The sequence below is a fragment of the Callithrix jacchus genome, chromosome X (genome assembly GCF_049354715.1).
Source record: "Callithrix jacchus isolate 240 chromosome X, calJac240_pri, whole genome shotgun sequence".
Lineage (NCBI taxonomy): Eukaryota > Metazoa > Chordata > Mammalia > Primates > Cebidae > Callithrix > Callithrix jacchus.
The window spans coordinates 16,999,233-17,015,087 of NC_133524.1; the positions used below are offsets into that span (position 1 = coordinate 16,999,233).

The following is a 15,855-nucleotide window of genomic DNA, read 5'->3' on the forward strand; positions in this document are numbered from 1 at the left end:
ACAAGGATAGAGCTTCATCTAGCAGTCAGGTCCTGTCCCTGAAGTTCCTGGTGACAAGTCACTCTACAAAGTTTGCAGACGTTGGAATCTGATATGCGGTCAAGCAATGTAACCCGACGTCTTCAGGTTTGACAAGGAGTCTTTTTTGTTCAACTCGAAAACCTTCACCTACACTCCCCAGATCGGGGATCGTTGGCGAGCTTGAATTGGTTGAAAAAGTGCTTTTTTGCCCTTAGGTCAGAACGTGTTGTATGCAGTAAACTGACAGTTACTGAATGTCTCCCTCCTGGTCACCTGCTTTTTAGGTACAGTGGGACCTTTTTCCTTAAGGTCTGCTATATGTCTGCCAGGGTCTGCTATATTCAAGTTGCAGTACTAGGTGTTTTATGAAAGATATCACCTTTCATCTGTTAAACACCCCTAGTGAGTTGGAGGAACAAGCCCAGAGTTATTGGACAAAAGTTACACTGATAGTGAGTGGTAGAAGTGGAATTTGAGCTTCGATCTGTCTAATTTTAAAGCCCTTGCTCTTTCTGAGTTTATAGTCTACTGGGATGAGGGGATGGGCAATAATAGATGTGAAGAATATAAACATATGCTATAGTAATTCCCATTTCTGGAGAGACTGTGGTGGGCTTCAGTGATCAGAGAAACTATCTTTGAGGCCAGGCGCGGTGGCTCACACCTGTAATCCCAACACTTTGGGAGGCTGAGGCCCGCAGATCACGAGGTCAGGAGATCGAGACCATCCTGGCCAACATGGTGTAACCCCGTCTCTACTAAAAATACAAAAAAATTGCCAGGCATGCTGGCAGGCACCTGTAATCCCAGCTACTCAAGAGGCCGAGTCAGGAGAATCGCTTGAACCAGGGAGTTTGTGTGATAGAGTGAGACTCCACCTCAAAAAAAAAAAAAAAAAGTGGGACAAAGGAAAAGCAAGATATATAGCTGCGAGAATTAATGTGAATTGCAGGACCAAAAAAAGAAGAAGGAAAAGCAAGATATAGGTATTTACTCAACTTCATAGAAAATAGCCATTTTTCTTTATCAGGGGAATATCAAAAGTGGCTTCTTAAAAACAAATTTTTACTTTAAAAAAAGTGGCTTCATAGGCGGGTGATGAAAAATGAGAACACATGGACACAGGGAGGGGAGTACTAAACACTGGGGTCTATTGGGGGGAAAAGGGGAGGGCCATCGGGAGGGGGAGGTGGGGAGGGATAGCCTGGGGAGAAATGCCAAATGTGGGTGAAGGGGAGAAAGGAAGCAAAACACACTGCCATGTGTGTACCTACGCAACTGCCTTGCATGTTCTGCTCATGTACCCCAAAACCTAAAATGCAATTAAAAATTAAAAAAAAAAAAAAAAAAGTGGCTTAGGCCGGGCGCGGTGGCTCACACCTGTAATCCCAGCACTTTGGGAGGCCAAGGCGGGTGGATCACAAGGTCAAGAGATCAAGACCATCCTGGTCAACATGGTGAAACCCCGTCTCTACTAAAAATACAAAAATTAGCTGGGCATGGTGGCGCACGCCTGTAGTCCCAGCTACTCGGGAGGCTGAGGCAGGAGAATGGCTTGAACCCAGGAGGCGGAGGTTGCGGTGAGCCGAGATTGTGCCATTGCACTCCAGCCTGGGCAACAAGAGCGAAACTCTGTCTCAAAAAAAAAAAAAAGTGGCTTAAACTTAGGGCTTTCCTGTCAACTTTCAACCTCATGTTTTTGTTTAGTAATAAAGACCTCTGAATTGTGTGTGTGTGTGTGTGTGTGTGTGTGTGTATGTGTGGGTTTTTTTTTTTTTTGAGACAGTCTTGCTTTGTTGCCTGCAGTGGCGCGATCTTGGCTCACTGCAACCTCCACCTCCTGGGTTCAAGCAATTCTCCTGCTTCAGCCTCCCAAGTAGCTGGGACTACAGGCTCGCACTGCCATGCCCAACTAATTTTTTTTTTTTGGTATTTTTAATAGAGACCAGATTTCACCATGTTGGTCAGGCTAGTCTCGAACTCCTGGCTTCAAGTGATCCACCCATCTCCGCCTCAAAGTGGTAGGATTACAGGCGTGAGCCACCTCGCCCGGCCTCTCTGAATATTTTCTAATAACTGCATTTTTCATATGGATGTGTACTTTGGAGCTAATGCTGCCATCTTTCTTTGCTCATTATATTCTGTTGTGATATTTACAGAAGCTGAGGTTAAATGGAAGTACCCACAAACACACACATGTTGTGAATTTATAGCTTCAGAATAAATGAGAATTCTTTTCTTTCTGAAATGTATGCAGTTTTAGAAAGTTGTAAAGGTTCTAGTTCATATACAAACTTTGAGAGAAAAGAAATGATCAGATTTTTTTTATTTTTATATATTGATCCTAAGAAGTAGGATTATCTTTAAGAAGACCCATTTATATTTTGAATTAAACATCTGTGAGCCTGTCTCCCAGAGTAGATTTGTTTCTTAAGTTTTTTGAAATCTACATAAAATCTCCTGGGAGCCCCATTTGTTCTGCATATATTTGTTGAGTGCCTACCTTCAAGACTGGACCCTAAATACTTCCTGATTCCTGGTAACTTATTTATACATTTAGGCAACTCACCAGTTAGCAGTGGTGGACACCCAGGCTTGCATTCCACTCCCTCACTCAAAACCAAACCTCCTGACCCTTGGCCCTCCCTCCTGATAAACTTACGACCTCTTATTATCACTGTCTCCAAAAGGGACAATTTATGGGAGAACTCACTTCAGAGCTCCTCCCTACCTCCCTTAAGACCCCATGCCCTAAAGTTGGTTGGTTGGTTTTTGTTAAAGTCAACCAAATTAGAGCTTTGTCTGTATGCTTTCTACTGATTGATTGAGACAGAGTCTCTCTCTGTCACCCAGACTGGAGTGCAGTGGTGCCATCCTGGCTCACTGCAACTTCCACCTCCCAAGTTCAAGTGATTCTCCTGCCTCAGCCTCCCGAGTAGCTGGTATTACCGGTGCGTGCCACCACGCCCGGCTAATTTTTGTATTTTTAGTAGAGATGGGGTTTCATCATGTTGGTCAGGCTAGTCTCGAACGCCTGACCTCGTGATCCGCCCACCTCAGCCTCCCAAAGTGCTGGGATTACAGGCGTGAGACACCACGCCTGGCTGGCTGTACTCTTTCTTAAAAACAAAACAAAACAAAACAAAGAAAACTGTACCTCTGAGAGTTAAATATCTGCGTCATTCACACAATTTACATCTGAGGATGGCCAAATATGAGTTTTGGCTTTTTCTAAATCGTCCCTAAAACTACTCCATGCCTAGGAATGGAGAAAGGGCCACTTCCTCCTCCTTCTCCTTCAAAAAGTGCTATTAGTATTACACTAGAAGTGTGTTAATTAGGCTGTCCTCCTTTTTTTCTGTAGGGAAAGTATGTTTCAAGTTCCAGATGCCTAACTTGCAAACTTAGAGGGCTCTTAAAGTTAGATTGCACAGAGGAAACTATGGATCTACTTTGATGCAAAAGTAAAATATCTAGTTGAGTTCTGATAACACATCCGGGTTTATAATGCAAACAGTCAATAGCTTGGACCCTAGGGCTTACGAACAACACTTTTTAGAATTGGGGGGCCAGGCAGGTCAGGCCCAGTGGCTCACGCCTGTAATCCCAGCATTTTGGGAGGCTACGGAGGGCGGATTACGAGGTCAGGAGTTTGAGACCAGCCTGGCCAATATGATGAAACCCCATCTCTACTAAAAATAAAAAATTAGCCGGGTGTGGTGGTGTGCACCTGTAGTCCCAGCTACTTGGGAAGCTGAGGCAGAAGAATTGCTTGAAACCTAGGAGGTGGAGGTTGCAGTGAGCTGACATCACGCCATTGCACTCCAGCCTGGGCAACAGTGTGAGACTCCGTCTCAAAAAAAAAAAAAGAAGAATTGGGGATCTCGGTTTGAAGAAGAAACGTAGGGAAGAAAATCTGAAAGGTCTTTCTCAGAAAACAAGTTGTTGATGTTTCTACCTCACAGACATGAGGTCTGTGAGGTAGAAATGACTAGAGAAGTGAAAATAATTTTCTCATGAGAGATAAGTAACAGTAATTACTGCTTGCCCTTCTAAGTCCTGTGCTCCCTAGCCCTGGAAGTGGGGCTACCTGGATAGGAAGGTCCATTCCGCCACTAAGATGCTGAAATTCTAAAATTGTATGAAATATTGTATCTTTGAAAAATTCACCAACTACTTTATAAGAATATAAATTTTCTAAGACTTCACCACTGTATGCTTATTCTCTTCCTATTCTCGCAGCAGGCCTTAAACTCTACCTTGCTCTGTGTTTACTTTGACAAATTTATGTTTTTTTCTGCCCTTTGAAGCTCTTCCCACTCTCCTTTATTCTTACCATTCCTTTCAGTTCTGAATGCCCTTGTCAACTTGCTCAGCAGACCTGAGGCAGTGTGGGATTGGAGCAGGAGCTTGGGAATCAGAGGCAGATAGTCTGTGTTTGGGTTCCCTATACTACTTACTGTCTTTATTGTTATATCATTTGCAAATTATAGAAAGTGCAGTGATCAGAGGCTTAATGAAAGGGCCTTTATTTTTGTGTCGGGGAGGCCCCAAGGACCATCTCCCCAGGTTTGATGATCGGCTGGGAGGACTTATGGGACTCAGCATATGGTTGTAGTCATGGCTGTGATGTATTGCAATGAAAGAGTACAAGAGTAAAATCAGGAAAGGAAAAAGGCACGTGGGTTGAAAGTCCAGGGTTACGCAGGGATGGCAGAGTCACACAGGACATGCTTAATTCCTCTAGCAAGGAGTTGTGACAACACGTGTAAAATGCTGTCTACCAGGGAAGCTCATTAGAGACTCAGTGCCCAGGACTTTTACTGGGGACTGGTCACATACCTACCCTCTGTTTGCCACATATCCAAATTCCAGACCCCCAAAAGGAAAGCAGGAGTTCAGCGTAAACCACAGTAAGCCGTTCTTAGCAGTTTAACAATTTCTAGTAGGAGCCCTCCTGAAATCTGAGTTCCCAGACACCAAGCCAGTGGCCCACCTTGAAAGCAAGCTTTTCCAAGGAGAGCAGTCTCAGGCCTGCCATGTTGATGCCTTTCTGCAGAATCTCCAAGACGTTTGCGGATGGGAGGGAGGTCCCAGAGTTGGTTCCATGGCTCAATAATGTGATCGGGAACCAGTCTCTTCCACACTTTCTCTCCTTCATTCACAGTGAATTGGTTTCCATCCTCAGGCTGGTCACTTCAGGCTCACAAGACAGCAACTGTAGTAGAAAGGGAGGAACGGGACTCTCCCCATAGCTCCCTTTTTATCAGGAAAGAAAATCTTTCTGGATGCTGCCTTGCAGGTATCCCTTTAAATCTCTTGGGCTGGAGCTGTCACATGGCTTTTCTAAGCTTCAGGGGACTCTCAGAAATTAAGTATCTGGCAGAGATCCTGACAGAAGCAGTGCCATTACCTTGGTTGGTGTGGACTTGTCAAGATTCATTCTCTTGGGGCCGGCCACATGGGCACCCATCAACATTGGGGTGGTTTTGACAAGGCAGAAGACGGGCTGCTGGCTGGGCAGCCAGCAACAGCTGCCCCTATTACATAGGACAAATCGTTTTTCCTCTATGAGCTTCAGCTTCCCTTTCTGTGAACTGGGTAGATTATTCCTTCTCCTCGTCCCAGGAAGGTTATGAGGATAAAATGACATAATGAAAATGAAGGTAAAATAACTACTTTAAATGTTAGCTGTCTGTCCCCACCTTCCAGAAGGTCGCTACGTCGTACTCACATGCATTTGAATTTGACTTCCTTTTCTTTGGTGCTACTTCATTTCAGACCCTCACTTTATGGACTGAAGTGGAAATTGTACTCCTGGTACTTTCTGTTAACTCCTATCTTAGTTTCAGTTTTTCCTAGCCAGTTATAAAACTATCTTTGGCCCGGCACAGTGGCTTACTGTTGTAATCTCAACACTTTGGGAGGCCAAGGTGGGTGGTTTCTTGAGCTCAGGAGTTTGAGAACACCCTACCCTGGACAACATAGTGAGACCCCCATCTCTATAAAATAATAATAATAATAAAAATACAAAAATAAAAATAAAAGCTGTCTTTAACTTGGTGTCAGCTGATCTCTTTGGAAAATTAATACATCACTTGTCTTTGTGGGCTTCCCCCCTGAAAATCTCGTCATGCTCTGCTTCTCGCTCCCAGGCCACTCTAATAACTCTCCGGAGATGGTCCTCCCTCCATGCTGCCACATCTGCCTAATGAATAGTCTTGTTTTTCTTGTTGTCTTTGATTCTCTATTTGTTTTGCCTTAGAGATGGACATTCCTTCAGGGCAAGAACTGTGCTTTCTGGAATATTCAGTGTTCAGTAAACTCCACCCACAAAGTCATTGAAATCTAACTGAGGATTAGAAGATTATGCTAAAATACCAGTTTTTAAATGACATTTCTCCCTTGGAATAAAAATGATGGTTTGAATTCAAAATATGTTTCTGAGGAAATGTTAGTTAAAAGGAATTTATTTCCAAAAGAACCCTCTTTGGGAACTTCAGATTTCTTTCTCTGACTGCAAAGCATGGTTCTGTTCCTGGACCAAACTGAGGGTGGGGCTATTTCTCGTAGCCCAATAATGAGATTCAGATGAACTGGGGAGGAAGAGAGGTTTTTTTATTTCTGTAACCAGTTACAGGGAGAAGGCCTGGAAATTATCACCAGACAAACTCAAAATTACAAAGTTTTCTAGAACTTATATACCTTCTAAGCTATATGTGTGTGTGTTAAGTGTGCATTCATCTAAAGACAGAAGTGACTGACTTATTTTTACCTGTAACTAAGGTCTGAGTCCTGAAGACCTTCCTCTGGAGCCTTAGTAAATTTACTAATCTAAATGGGTCCAGGTGCCGAGGTGATTACCCTTATCTTGTCTCCTGCTGTATCACGGAGGTTTGGGGAGTTTCTTCAGACCCCCAATAAATCTTGTTTAATCATGCTTTAAGGTTCAGGGAAGGCCTAAGGAAAACTCTTGGTGGGCTTCTGTTACATTCCAGCCTTTATATAAGGTCACTGGCTTTTAACATTTACCTTAACCACTCAGTCAGTACTGAAACAGTTGTGATGAAGGCCTACGTTAGTGAGACCTGGCCTGCCGCAGTTTTACAAAGTAGTGGGACTGTCTACCCATTTTATCATACTACTCTGTACAAATAGAGTAGTCATAACTAAAGAGAAAGGAGTGATTTCCCTCAAGCTCAGCATTTGTTCTGTCACTCCCCATTCATCCATTCAACAAGTACGTACTGGTCATCCACTGGGGATACAGTGGTGAATCAGACAGCCTGGGTCCCTGCCCTCATGAGGCTAAGCATGAGCTTTCAGTCTGGCTGAGAAGACATTCACCAAGTAATTGGTAGAGTGTTTTGAAGATTGTTGATCAGGCAGCAGTCTTCAAAACACAGGATATACGGAGGAAGCACATCTCAGGACATCCATCCTAGTCAAGGGAATATTTCCTAAGGAGAAGCGGTATTTAAGTAGAGACCCACAGCATGTAGTGAGTTAGCCCAATAGAGGGTAGGCAAAAATATTTCAAACCAAGGAGGCCTCCTTGGAGGTACTAAAGAATTTCCATGTGATCATATGAATATAGACTAGGAGGAAGGAGAATGATGAGAACTAGACCAGAGGTAAGTACCAAATAGCTTCCTGTGGTATGTCCTAGGGGTGTTTTGATGGGATTGACAGATAAACACTACCAGACTTAATGGGAGGAAGGAAACTGTTAAAGGGAAGGTGGTGAAAGGGTCATTCAGATGGAGACATAGTATCACTGGCTTCCAGACACCTGTACAGCCTGCTGGTTTCCTGGAAGTAATACCACACACAGAGTGAGGATGGAATCTGGTGTGCAGATCTCCCTTTGCCATTCTTATGGGACCTTCTCTACCTGCCTGCCCCTTCAACAGGTGTAAGTAAGAGAGGCAAGACTGCCCTAATGTGCCAGAGATTTCTCATGAGAAGAGGATGTCAGTTGCTTGGAAGCATCCCTCGGCAGGTCCAGCTTCAAGACCTGCATCAAGTCTCTTTCAGCAGCCTGGATTCTGTAGGATGTGGACTTTGAAATGATATAGCCCTTATAGTGCAATAGAACCTTGACACATACCTTTTTTCAGGTCTTCTAGAAAGCTAATTTTGTGGCTTTGTTTTATAAAAAATGGAAGTTTTGTGGGTTCCACTTTTAATCTTGTTCTACATATTTGCTCATTATTATTAAGAATGATTTCAGGCCAGGCACGGTGGCTCAAGCCTGTAATCCCAGCACTTTGGGAGACTGAGGCGGGTGGATCATGAGGTCAAGAGATCGAGACCATCCTGGTCAACATGGTGAAACCCTGTCTCCACTACAAATACAAAAAATTAGCTGGGCATGGTGGCACGTACCTGTAGTCCCAGCTACTCAGGAGGCTGAGGCAGGAGAATTGCCTGAACCCAGGAGGCAGAGGTTGTGGTGAGCCGAGATCGCGCCATTGCACTCCAGCCTGGGTAACAAGAGCGAAACTCCGTCTCAAAAAAAAGAAAGAATGATTTCTAGACCAGGCTCAGTGGCTCACGCCTGTAATCCCAGCACTTTGGGAGGCTGCAACAGGTGGATCACTTGAGGTCAGAAGTTCAAGACCAGCCTGGCCAACATGGCAAAACCCTATCTGTACTAAAAATACAAAAATTAGCCAGATATGGTGGCAGGCGCCTGTAATCCCAGCTACTCAGGAGGCTGAGGCACAAGAATCACTTGAATCTAGGAGGCAGAGGTTGCAGTGAACTGACATCTGTGATCGTGCCACTACATTCCAGCCCAGGTGACAGAGTGAGACTTCATGTCAAAAAGAAGAAAGAAAGATTTCTGTTTCTATTAGGGCTTGCCAAGATTTCTATTTATTTTTTTTAATTCCTGCAGATTTATCATGGGACATGTTAATCTGGGAAAGGAGGGGCATTTTTTCTTTGAACAGGAGGGGAAGAGAAGAAAACAAAGATGGCGTATATGAGATCTAGAAAGGAAGGAATGTGTAAAGGAGCCTTGTTCTTATTGGCAAAATAGGTGGGTGGATGATTTACTGAGATACATTAGAACCAGAGACTTGAGAAGAGCAAGAAAAGTTTGAAGCAGCTACTGAGAGGAGTATGCTAAGGGTATTTGAAAGACATGAGTGAGGCCAGGCATGGTGGCTCACGCATGTAGTCCCAACACTTTGGGCAGCCAAGGCGGGCAGATCCCCTGAGGTCAGGAGTTCAAGACCCGCCTGGCCAACATGGTGAAACCCTGTCTGTGCTAAAAATACAAAAATTAGCCAGGTGTGGTGGCAGGCGCCTGTAATCCCAGCTACTCAGGAGGCTTGAGGCAGTTGAATCGCTTGAACCCGGGAGGCGGAGGTTGCGGTGAGCCGAGATTGCGCCACTGCATTCCAGCTTGGTCACAGAGCGAAACACAGTCTCAAAAAAAAAAAAAAAAACCCAAAGAGATGAATGAAAGGCCCAGTAGAGTTGGCTAGTCCACCAAGAAGGTGGTGTTTTTCTTTTTCTTTTTTTTTTTTTTTTTTGAGCGGAGTTTCGCTCTTGTTACCCAGGCTGGAGTGCAATGGCGCGATCTCGGCTCACCGCAACCTCCGCCTCCTGGGTTCAGACAGTTCTCCTGCCTCAGCCTCCTGAGTAGCTGGGATTACAGGCATGCACCACCATGCCCAGCTAATTTTTTGTATTTTTAATAGAGACGGGGTTTCACCATGTTGACCAGAATGGTCTCGATCTCTTGACTTCGTGATCCACCCGCCTCGGCCTCCCAAAGTGCTGGGATTACAGGCTTGAGCCACCGCGCCCGGCCGGTGGTGTTTTTCAACACTGTCAGTACTTCTCATTCCTTGTTTCGGGTCCTTATGAACAAGGAATATGCCATAATGCTTTAGATTCTTACGAGATCTCTTTAAGGGAAAAATCTCAAACATAATAACCACAGATTATTTTGTGTATGTGTGGTTTTACTCTTTCTTTCTTTTCTTTACAGACTATCTATTTAACTTTGCATCTGCCGCCACAAAAAAGATAACTGAATCAGTTGCTGAAACAGCACAAACGATAAAGAAATCCGTAGAAGAAGGAAAAATCGATGACATCATTGACAAGGTACATTCAGTTATCTTTTGGGAGTAGAAATGTATGAAATTCGTTGTTTACTCTTGATTGTTTCTTCTTCTTATGAATATTTTTTAACCTGAGTAGAATATCATATTTTGATAAAAATGTTAATTGTTGAGATTCTTGATTTTTTCCTCTCTTTATGTAACAAGTAAGCATAATATAAATTACAGTACTTTATTTAAATAACTGGTTTTTATTTTAATATATTACAAGCAATACGTTGATACTTTGGGGTTATACTAAACTTTTCATGTTTTGTGGGTTTTTTTTTATTTTTTGGTTTTTTCATTTTGAGACAGTGTCATACTCTGTCACCCAGGCTGGAGTGTAGTGCAATCTCAGCTCACTGCAACCTCTGCCTGCTGGATTCATGCAGCTCTCCTGCCTCAGCCTCCCAGGTCGCTGGGATTACAGGCATGCGCCACCACGCCTGGCCACTTTTTGTATTTTTAGTAGAGATGGGTTTTCACCATGTTGGCCAAGCTGGTCTTGAACTCCTGGCCTCAAGTGATCCACCTGCCTCACCCCTACAAAGTGCTGGGATTACAGGCATGAGCCACCATGCCTGGCCAACTTTTCATGTTATGAGTTTAACTTTATAACTGTTTGGGGATATATTTATGGCTTTGCATCATCTGACTAAGGTCTTAGCTCATTAGGAACAACCCTTTTAAGACTCTAAGGAGTGAGTTTGTTTTTTTGCAATGGGCCTATAGCATTTTGTTTATGTTGGTAAATATTCGAACTGAGGAAGTTATCAATTAAACCTTGGATGTACTGCTATTTAATTTGACTATGTATTTTTTTTAACAGACAATTATAGGAGATTTTCAGAAGGAACAGAAAAAATTTGTTGAAGAACAACATACAAAGAAGTCAGGTATGGTGTAGGTTTCTTAATTAACCTGCCAAGTTTTACTGAGCACCTGTTATGTGCTAGCTACCACACTGTGGCTCCGAGAACACAAACATGCATATGCAATGGCCCCATCCTTTGGGAAGGGCAAAGACTAGTGAGGGAGACAAACCCATAAGCTTCCATGATTTAAAGGAAGGGAGTAGATTGTTTTTGGGTGAGGCCTGCCAGTGCCGGCCTCTCTGGAGAGCTGGCTGTGAAAGAGGCAAGTGAGCTTTCAGTTCTGACTTCCTTTTTTTTTCCCCTGAGGCAGAGTCTTGCTCTGTCTCCCAGGTTGGAGTGCAGTGGCATGATCTCTGCTTACTGCAACTTCTGCCTTCTGGGTTCAAGCAATTCTGCCTTAGCCTCCCAAATAGCTGGGATTATAGGCACAAGCCACCACGCCCAGCTATTTTTTCTTTTTCTTTTTTTATTTTTAGTAGAGATGGAGTTTTACCATGTTTTCCAGGCTGGTCTGAAACTCCTGACCTCGTGATCCACCAGCCTTGGCCTCCCAAAGTGCTGGGATTACAGGTGTGAGCCACTGAGCCTGGCCTCAGTTCTGACTTTCCACCACATGCCCAGCACAGCATACAGTATGCACATGACAGCCATTTAGCAAGTGGTGGCTCCCTTCCCATCTCTTCAGGAGAAAAAATGAAAGAGCTTTCCAGGGAGGCGAGTGACCACACCTGCAATGACAGAGGGCCATAAAGAGTCACAGGTGTTTGGAGAACTTAATATATTACTGACAGGTGACTTTTTAAATTTTTGAAGTTATAAGGCCTCGGCATGCCTACTCTTACCATTTGGTAGCATCCAAACACAAAACCAGCCTTGTGTCTTTGAATTGGGCAAAAGTAGTATAACTGTAATCTCAACACTTAGGAAGACAAGGCAGGAGGATCGCTTTAGCCTGAAGTTTGAGACCAGTCTGGACAACATAGTGAGACCCTATCTCTACAAAAAAAAAAAAATTAGGCCAGGTGCAGTGGCTCACGCCTGTAATCACAGCACTTTGGAGGCCGAGGCAGGTGCATCACCTGAGGTTGGGCGTTCGAGACTAGCCTGACCAATATGGAGAAACCCCATCTCTACTAAAAATACAAAATTAGCCAAACGTGGTGACACATGCCTGTAGTCCCAGCTACTTGGGAGACTGAGACAGGAGAATCGCTTGAACCTGGGAGGCAGAGATTGTGGTGAGCTGAGATTGCACCATTGCACTCCAGCCTGCGCAACAAGAGCAAGATTCCGTCTCAAAAAAAAAAATTAGCCAGGTGGATGTGGTGGTGCACACCTGTAGTCCCAGCTACTTGGGAGGTTGAGGCAGGAGGACTGCTTGAGCTTAGGAGTTTGAGGCTGAAGTGAGCTATAATCATGCCACTGTACTCCAGCCTGGGCTACACAGTGAGACCCTGTCTCAAAAAAAAAAGTAGTAGAAAACAATTCTGTTCCAGTTGTGCCACAGTTAATCCCATGAGGAGTTTCCATCAGGCATACTTGCACCTAGGTAAACTCAACAGCATGAAGCAACTGTCTTAGACAAGTGAGGGATACAAGCTGTCATCACTTAGTGATTATTCGGAAGCAGCAAAAGTGATCCTGGCTTGGGGACCCGCTGTAGGAACTGATGCCTCTGAGACAGGAACTGTGAGGCATAGGGGTGGAAGCTTTGGCGGCAACTTCAGTTTTGAGGTGCATTAGACATCCCAGAGACGGGGACATGTAGAAAGAGGAAAGGGAACACAAGTGCGTTATCTGGGGAAAATTTCCTTCCTTTTCTTCACTTCATAATCACAGTAACTATGAAGTACTTACTGTTACCTCCCTTTTCCAGATAAGGAAACTGGCCTAGAGAGAAGATGACTAAAAAGCGTCCTTGGGGTAATTTCAGAGGAACTGGGGGTGGGGAGCATCTCCTCATACCAGTATCTTGGGCCTTAGGAGGGCCTCATCTGAGCATAAATAGCACCAGGAGAGACTACCCAAGGTGAAGAGAATTGGAATGGAGACTTAAGTGTGTGAGAAAAAATGTTTTGGGGCTTTACCCTAATTTTTTTCTTTAAAGTGTGCAAATATGTTTAGATTATCTTATCATGAATAGAATTTGAGTTATAATTGCCACCATTCCCTGGCTTGGGACAAGCCAAAGAATGAAGCATGTGCCCTATCTGGCCATCCATCTGTGTCCATCCACACATATACGTAACTTTTCTTTCAGTGGGCTTGTGATAGGATATGTCTTCCCTCTAACTTGGAGAATAATAGTAAAGGGATTATTTCTGCCAAAATATTCCAAGACAGCAAAGCATTCGCTCTCCCAAGGGCCTGCCTTAATTGCCACTTTGGTTTTCAAATCATTCTTTTTTTTTTTTTTGAAACAGAGTCTCTCTCTCTGTCACCCAATCTGCTGGAGTACAGTGGCCTTCTCGGCTCACTGCAACCTCTGCCTCCCAGGTTCAAGTGATTCTCCTGCTTCAGCCTCCCGAGTAGCTGGGATCAAATCATTCTCTTTTAAAGGACTCGCTGGGTAACCAGCCTTGTGTTTCCTTCAGGCATAGGCGCCCTAACTGCCAGGTCTTCCTTATTGTTTGCTTTGTGGTGATGCAGGCCACTCTCCCATGTCACTTTATTTTGACTTCCTGAAACACCATGTGTTTTGCAAGATTTGCCTTTTCACTTTGTGTTGCAAGACCAGTGGGGCTAGAATCTAGTGTTACGGCATCAGGGGCGATTGAGTGGCTTATGAATTAGTCCACACTTTATGACTCCTGCTTTCCATTCTAATCTTGCCACTGGGGGCTGCGGAATGAGGCTATTAAGGGCCCCCTGCCTCTGTGTCTTCCGTGCCGATCTCCCTGCTCCACGCTGCTCACGTGGGAGAGATCCTCAGATGAGCTTGCTTTGTCTTTGTTTCCACTCTGAACACCCCCACCCCCATCCGCCACTGACCTCTTCCTTGTCCAAGATTGGGCTCCTGGGTCACCAGAAAATCTTGTAGGTCTTACCTCTCTAGAAGGTTGTCATTTGTCACCTGGCACAGCATTTACAGTGCTGAATTCTAATCACCTCTATCTTGTGAGTCTCAGAAAACATGGGCTAGATCTTGGCATTCCCAGCATTTAGCTGCTGGTGGCTCACTGAGGATTTGATTCCAGCCCTTTTGTTTACTGCCTCCCACTTGTCCATTTCTTTCATTTTTTTTTGTTAGCTCCTGAAAACCCTCTTCTTATTCCTAATCACCTGTCTTACAACATCACCTTTTGTCATGAATCAAATATAGTAACTTTCTTTTTTAACTCCAGAAAAAGCTTACTCATTTTTCTTTTCTTTCTTTTTTTTTTTTGAGATGGAGTTTCACTCTTGTTACCCAGACTGGAGTGCAATGGCACGATCTTGGCTCACCGCAGCCTCCACCTCCCAGGTTCAAGCAATTCTCCTGCCTCAGCCTACCGAGTAGCTGGGACTACAGGCGCGCACCACCATGCCCAGCTAATTTTTGTATTTTTAGTAGAGACAGGGTTTCACCTTGTTGACCAGGATGGTCTCGATCTCTTGACCTTGTGAGCCACCGCACCTGGCCTTTTCTTTGATCTTTTAAAGTAACTTTCTAAAAATCTTTTTTTTTTTTTGTTTTTGAGACAGAGTCTCACTCTGTCGCCAGGTGACAGGCTGGAGTGCAGTGGCACAATCTCGGCTTACTGCAACCTCCACCTCCTGGGTTCAAGCAATTCTCCTGCCTCAGCCTCCTGAGTAGCTGGGACTACAGGCGCACACCACCAAGCCCAGCTAATTTTTTTTATATTTTTAGTAGAGACAGAGTTTCACCATGTTGGCCAAGGATGGTCTTGATCTCTTGACCTCATGATCCACCAGCCTTGGCCTCCCAAAGTGCTGGGATTATAGGCTTGAGCCACCATGCCCAGCCTAAAAATCTTTTTATTTGGAAAAAATTTCAACTTACAGAAGAGTCACAAGAATAAAAAGAATATAGAGAACACCCATATACTAGTACCTAGATTGCTCTGGTTTTATTCTGTTTGCCTTATCATTCTCTCCTTCTCTCCAGTTCTTAATGTCTGTGTGTGTGCCCTTTTTTTCTTTTGCTTTTCTTTTTTTTGAGACAAAATTTCGCTCTTGTTACCCAGAGTGGAGTGCAATGGCGCGATCTCGGCTCACCGCAACCTCCGCCTCCTGGGTTCAGGCAATTCTCCTGCCTCAGCCTCCTGAGTAGCTGGGATTACAGGCACACGCCACCATGCCCAGCTAATTTTTTGTATTTTTAGTAGAGACGGGGTTTCACCATGTTGACCAGGATGGTCTCGATCTCTTGACCTTGTGATCCACCCGTCTCGGCCTCCCAAAGTCCTGGGATTACAGGCTTGAGCCACCGCGCCCGGCTATTCTTTTGCTTTTCTTTTCTTTTTTTTGAGATGGAGTTTTGCTGTTGTTTCCCAGGCTGGAATGTAATGGTGTGATCTCGGCTCACCACAACCTCCACCTCCTGGGTTGAAGTGATTCTCATGCCTCAACCTCCCGAGTAGCTGGGATTACAGAAGCATCCCACCACCCTCTGCTAATTTTTGTATTTTTAGTAGCGACAGGGCTTTGCCATGTTGACGAGGCTGGCCTCGAACTTCTGACTTCAGGTGATCTGCCTGCCTCGGCCTCCCAAAGTGCTGGGATTACAGGCATGAGCTGCCATACCCAGCCGACCTTTTCTTGTTGTGTACACAAATGTTCAGTACACATTTGCTAAAAATTAGCGATATTCTCTTTCATAATCGTAGTATAGT

General features: G+C 44.4%; 1 protein-coding gene across 1 annotated transcript in view; it reads left to right on the forward strand.

Moving 5' to 3' along the window:
- SYAP1 (synapse associated protein 1) overlaps positions 1-15,855 on the forward strand; it is a 31,708-nt gene that overhangs the window by 480 nt on the left and 15,373 nt on the right. Inside the window, exons 2-3 of the mRNA XM_002762661.7 lie at positions 10,028-10,146; positions 10,975-11,041. Coding sequence (XP_002762707.1) covers positions 10,028-10,146; positions 10,975-11,041 — 186 coding nt within the window. The remainder of the gene's footprint in view (positions 1-10,027; positions 10,147-10,974; positions 11,042-15,855) is intronic.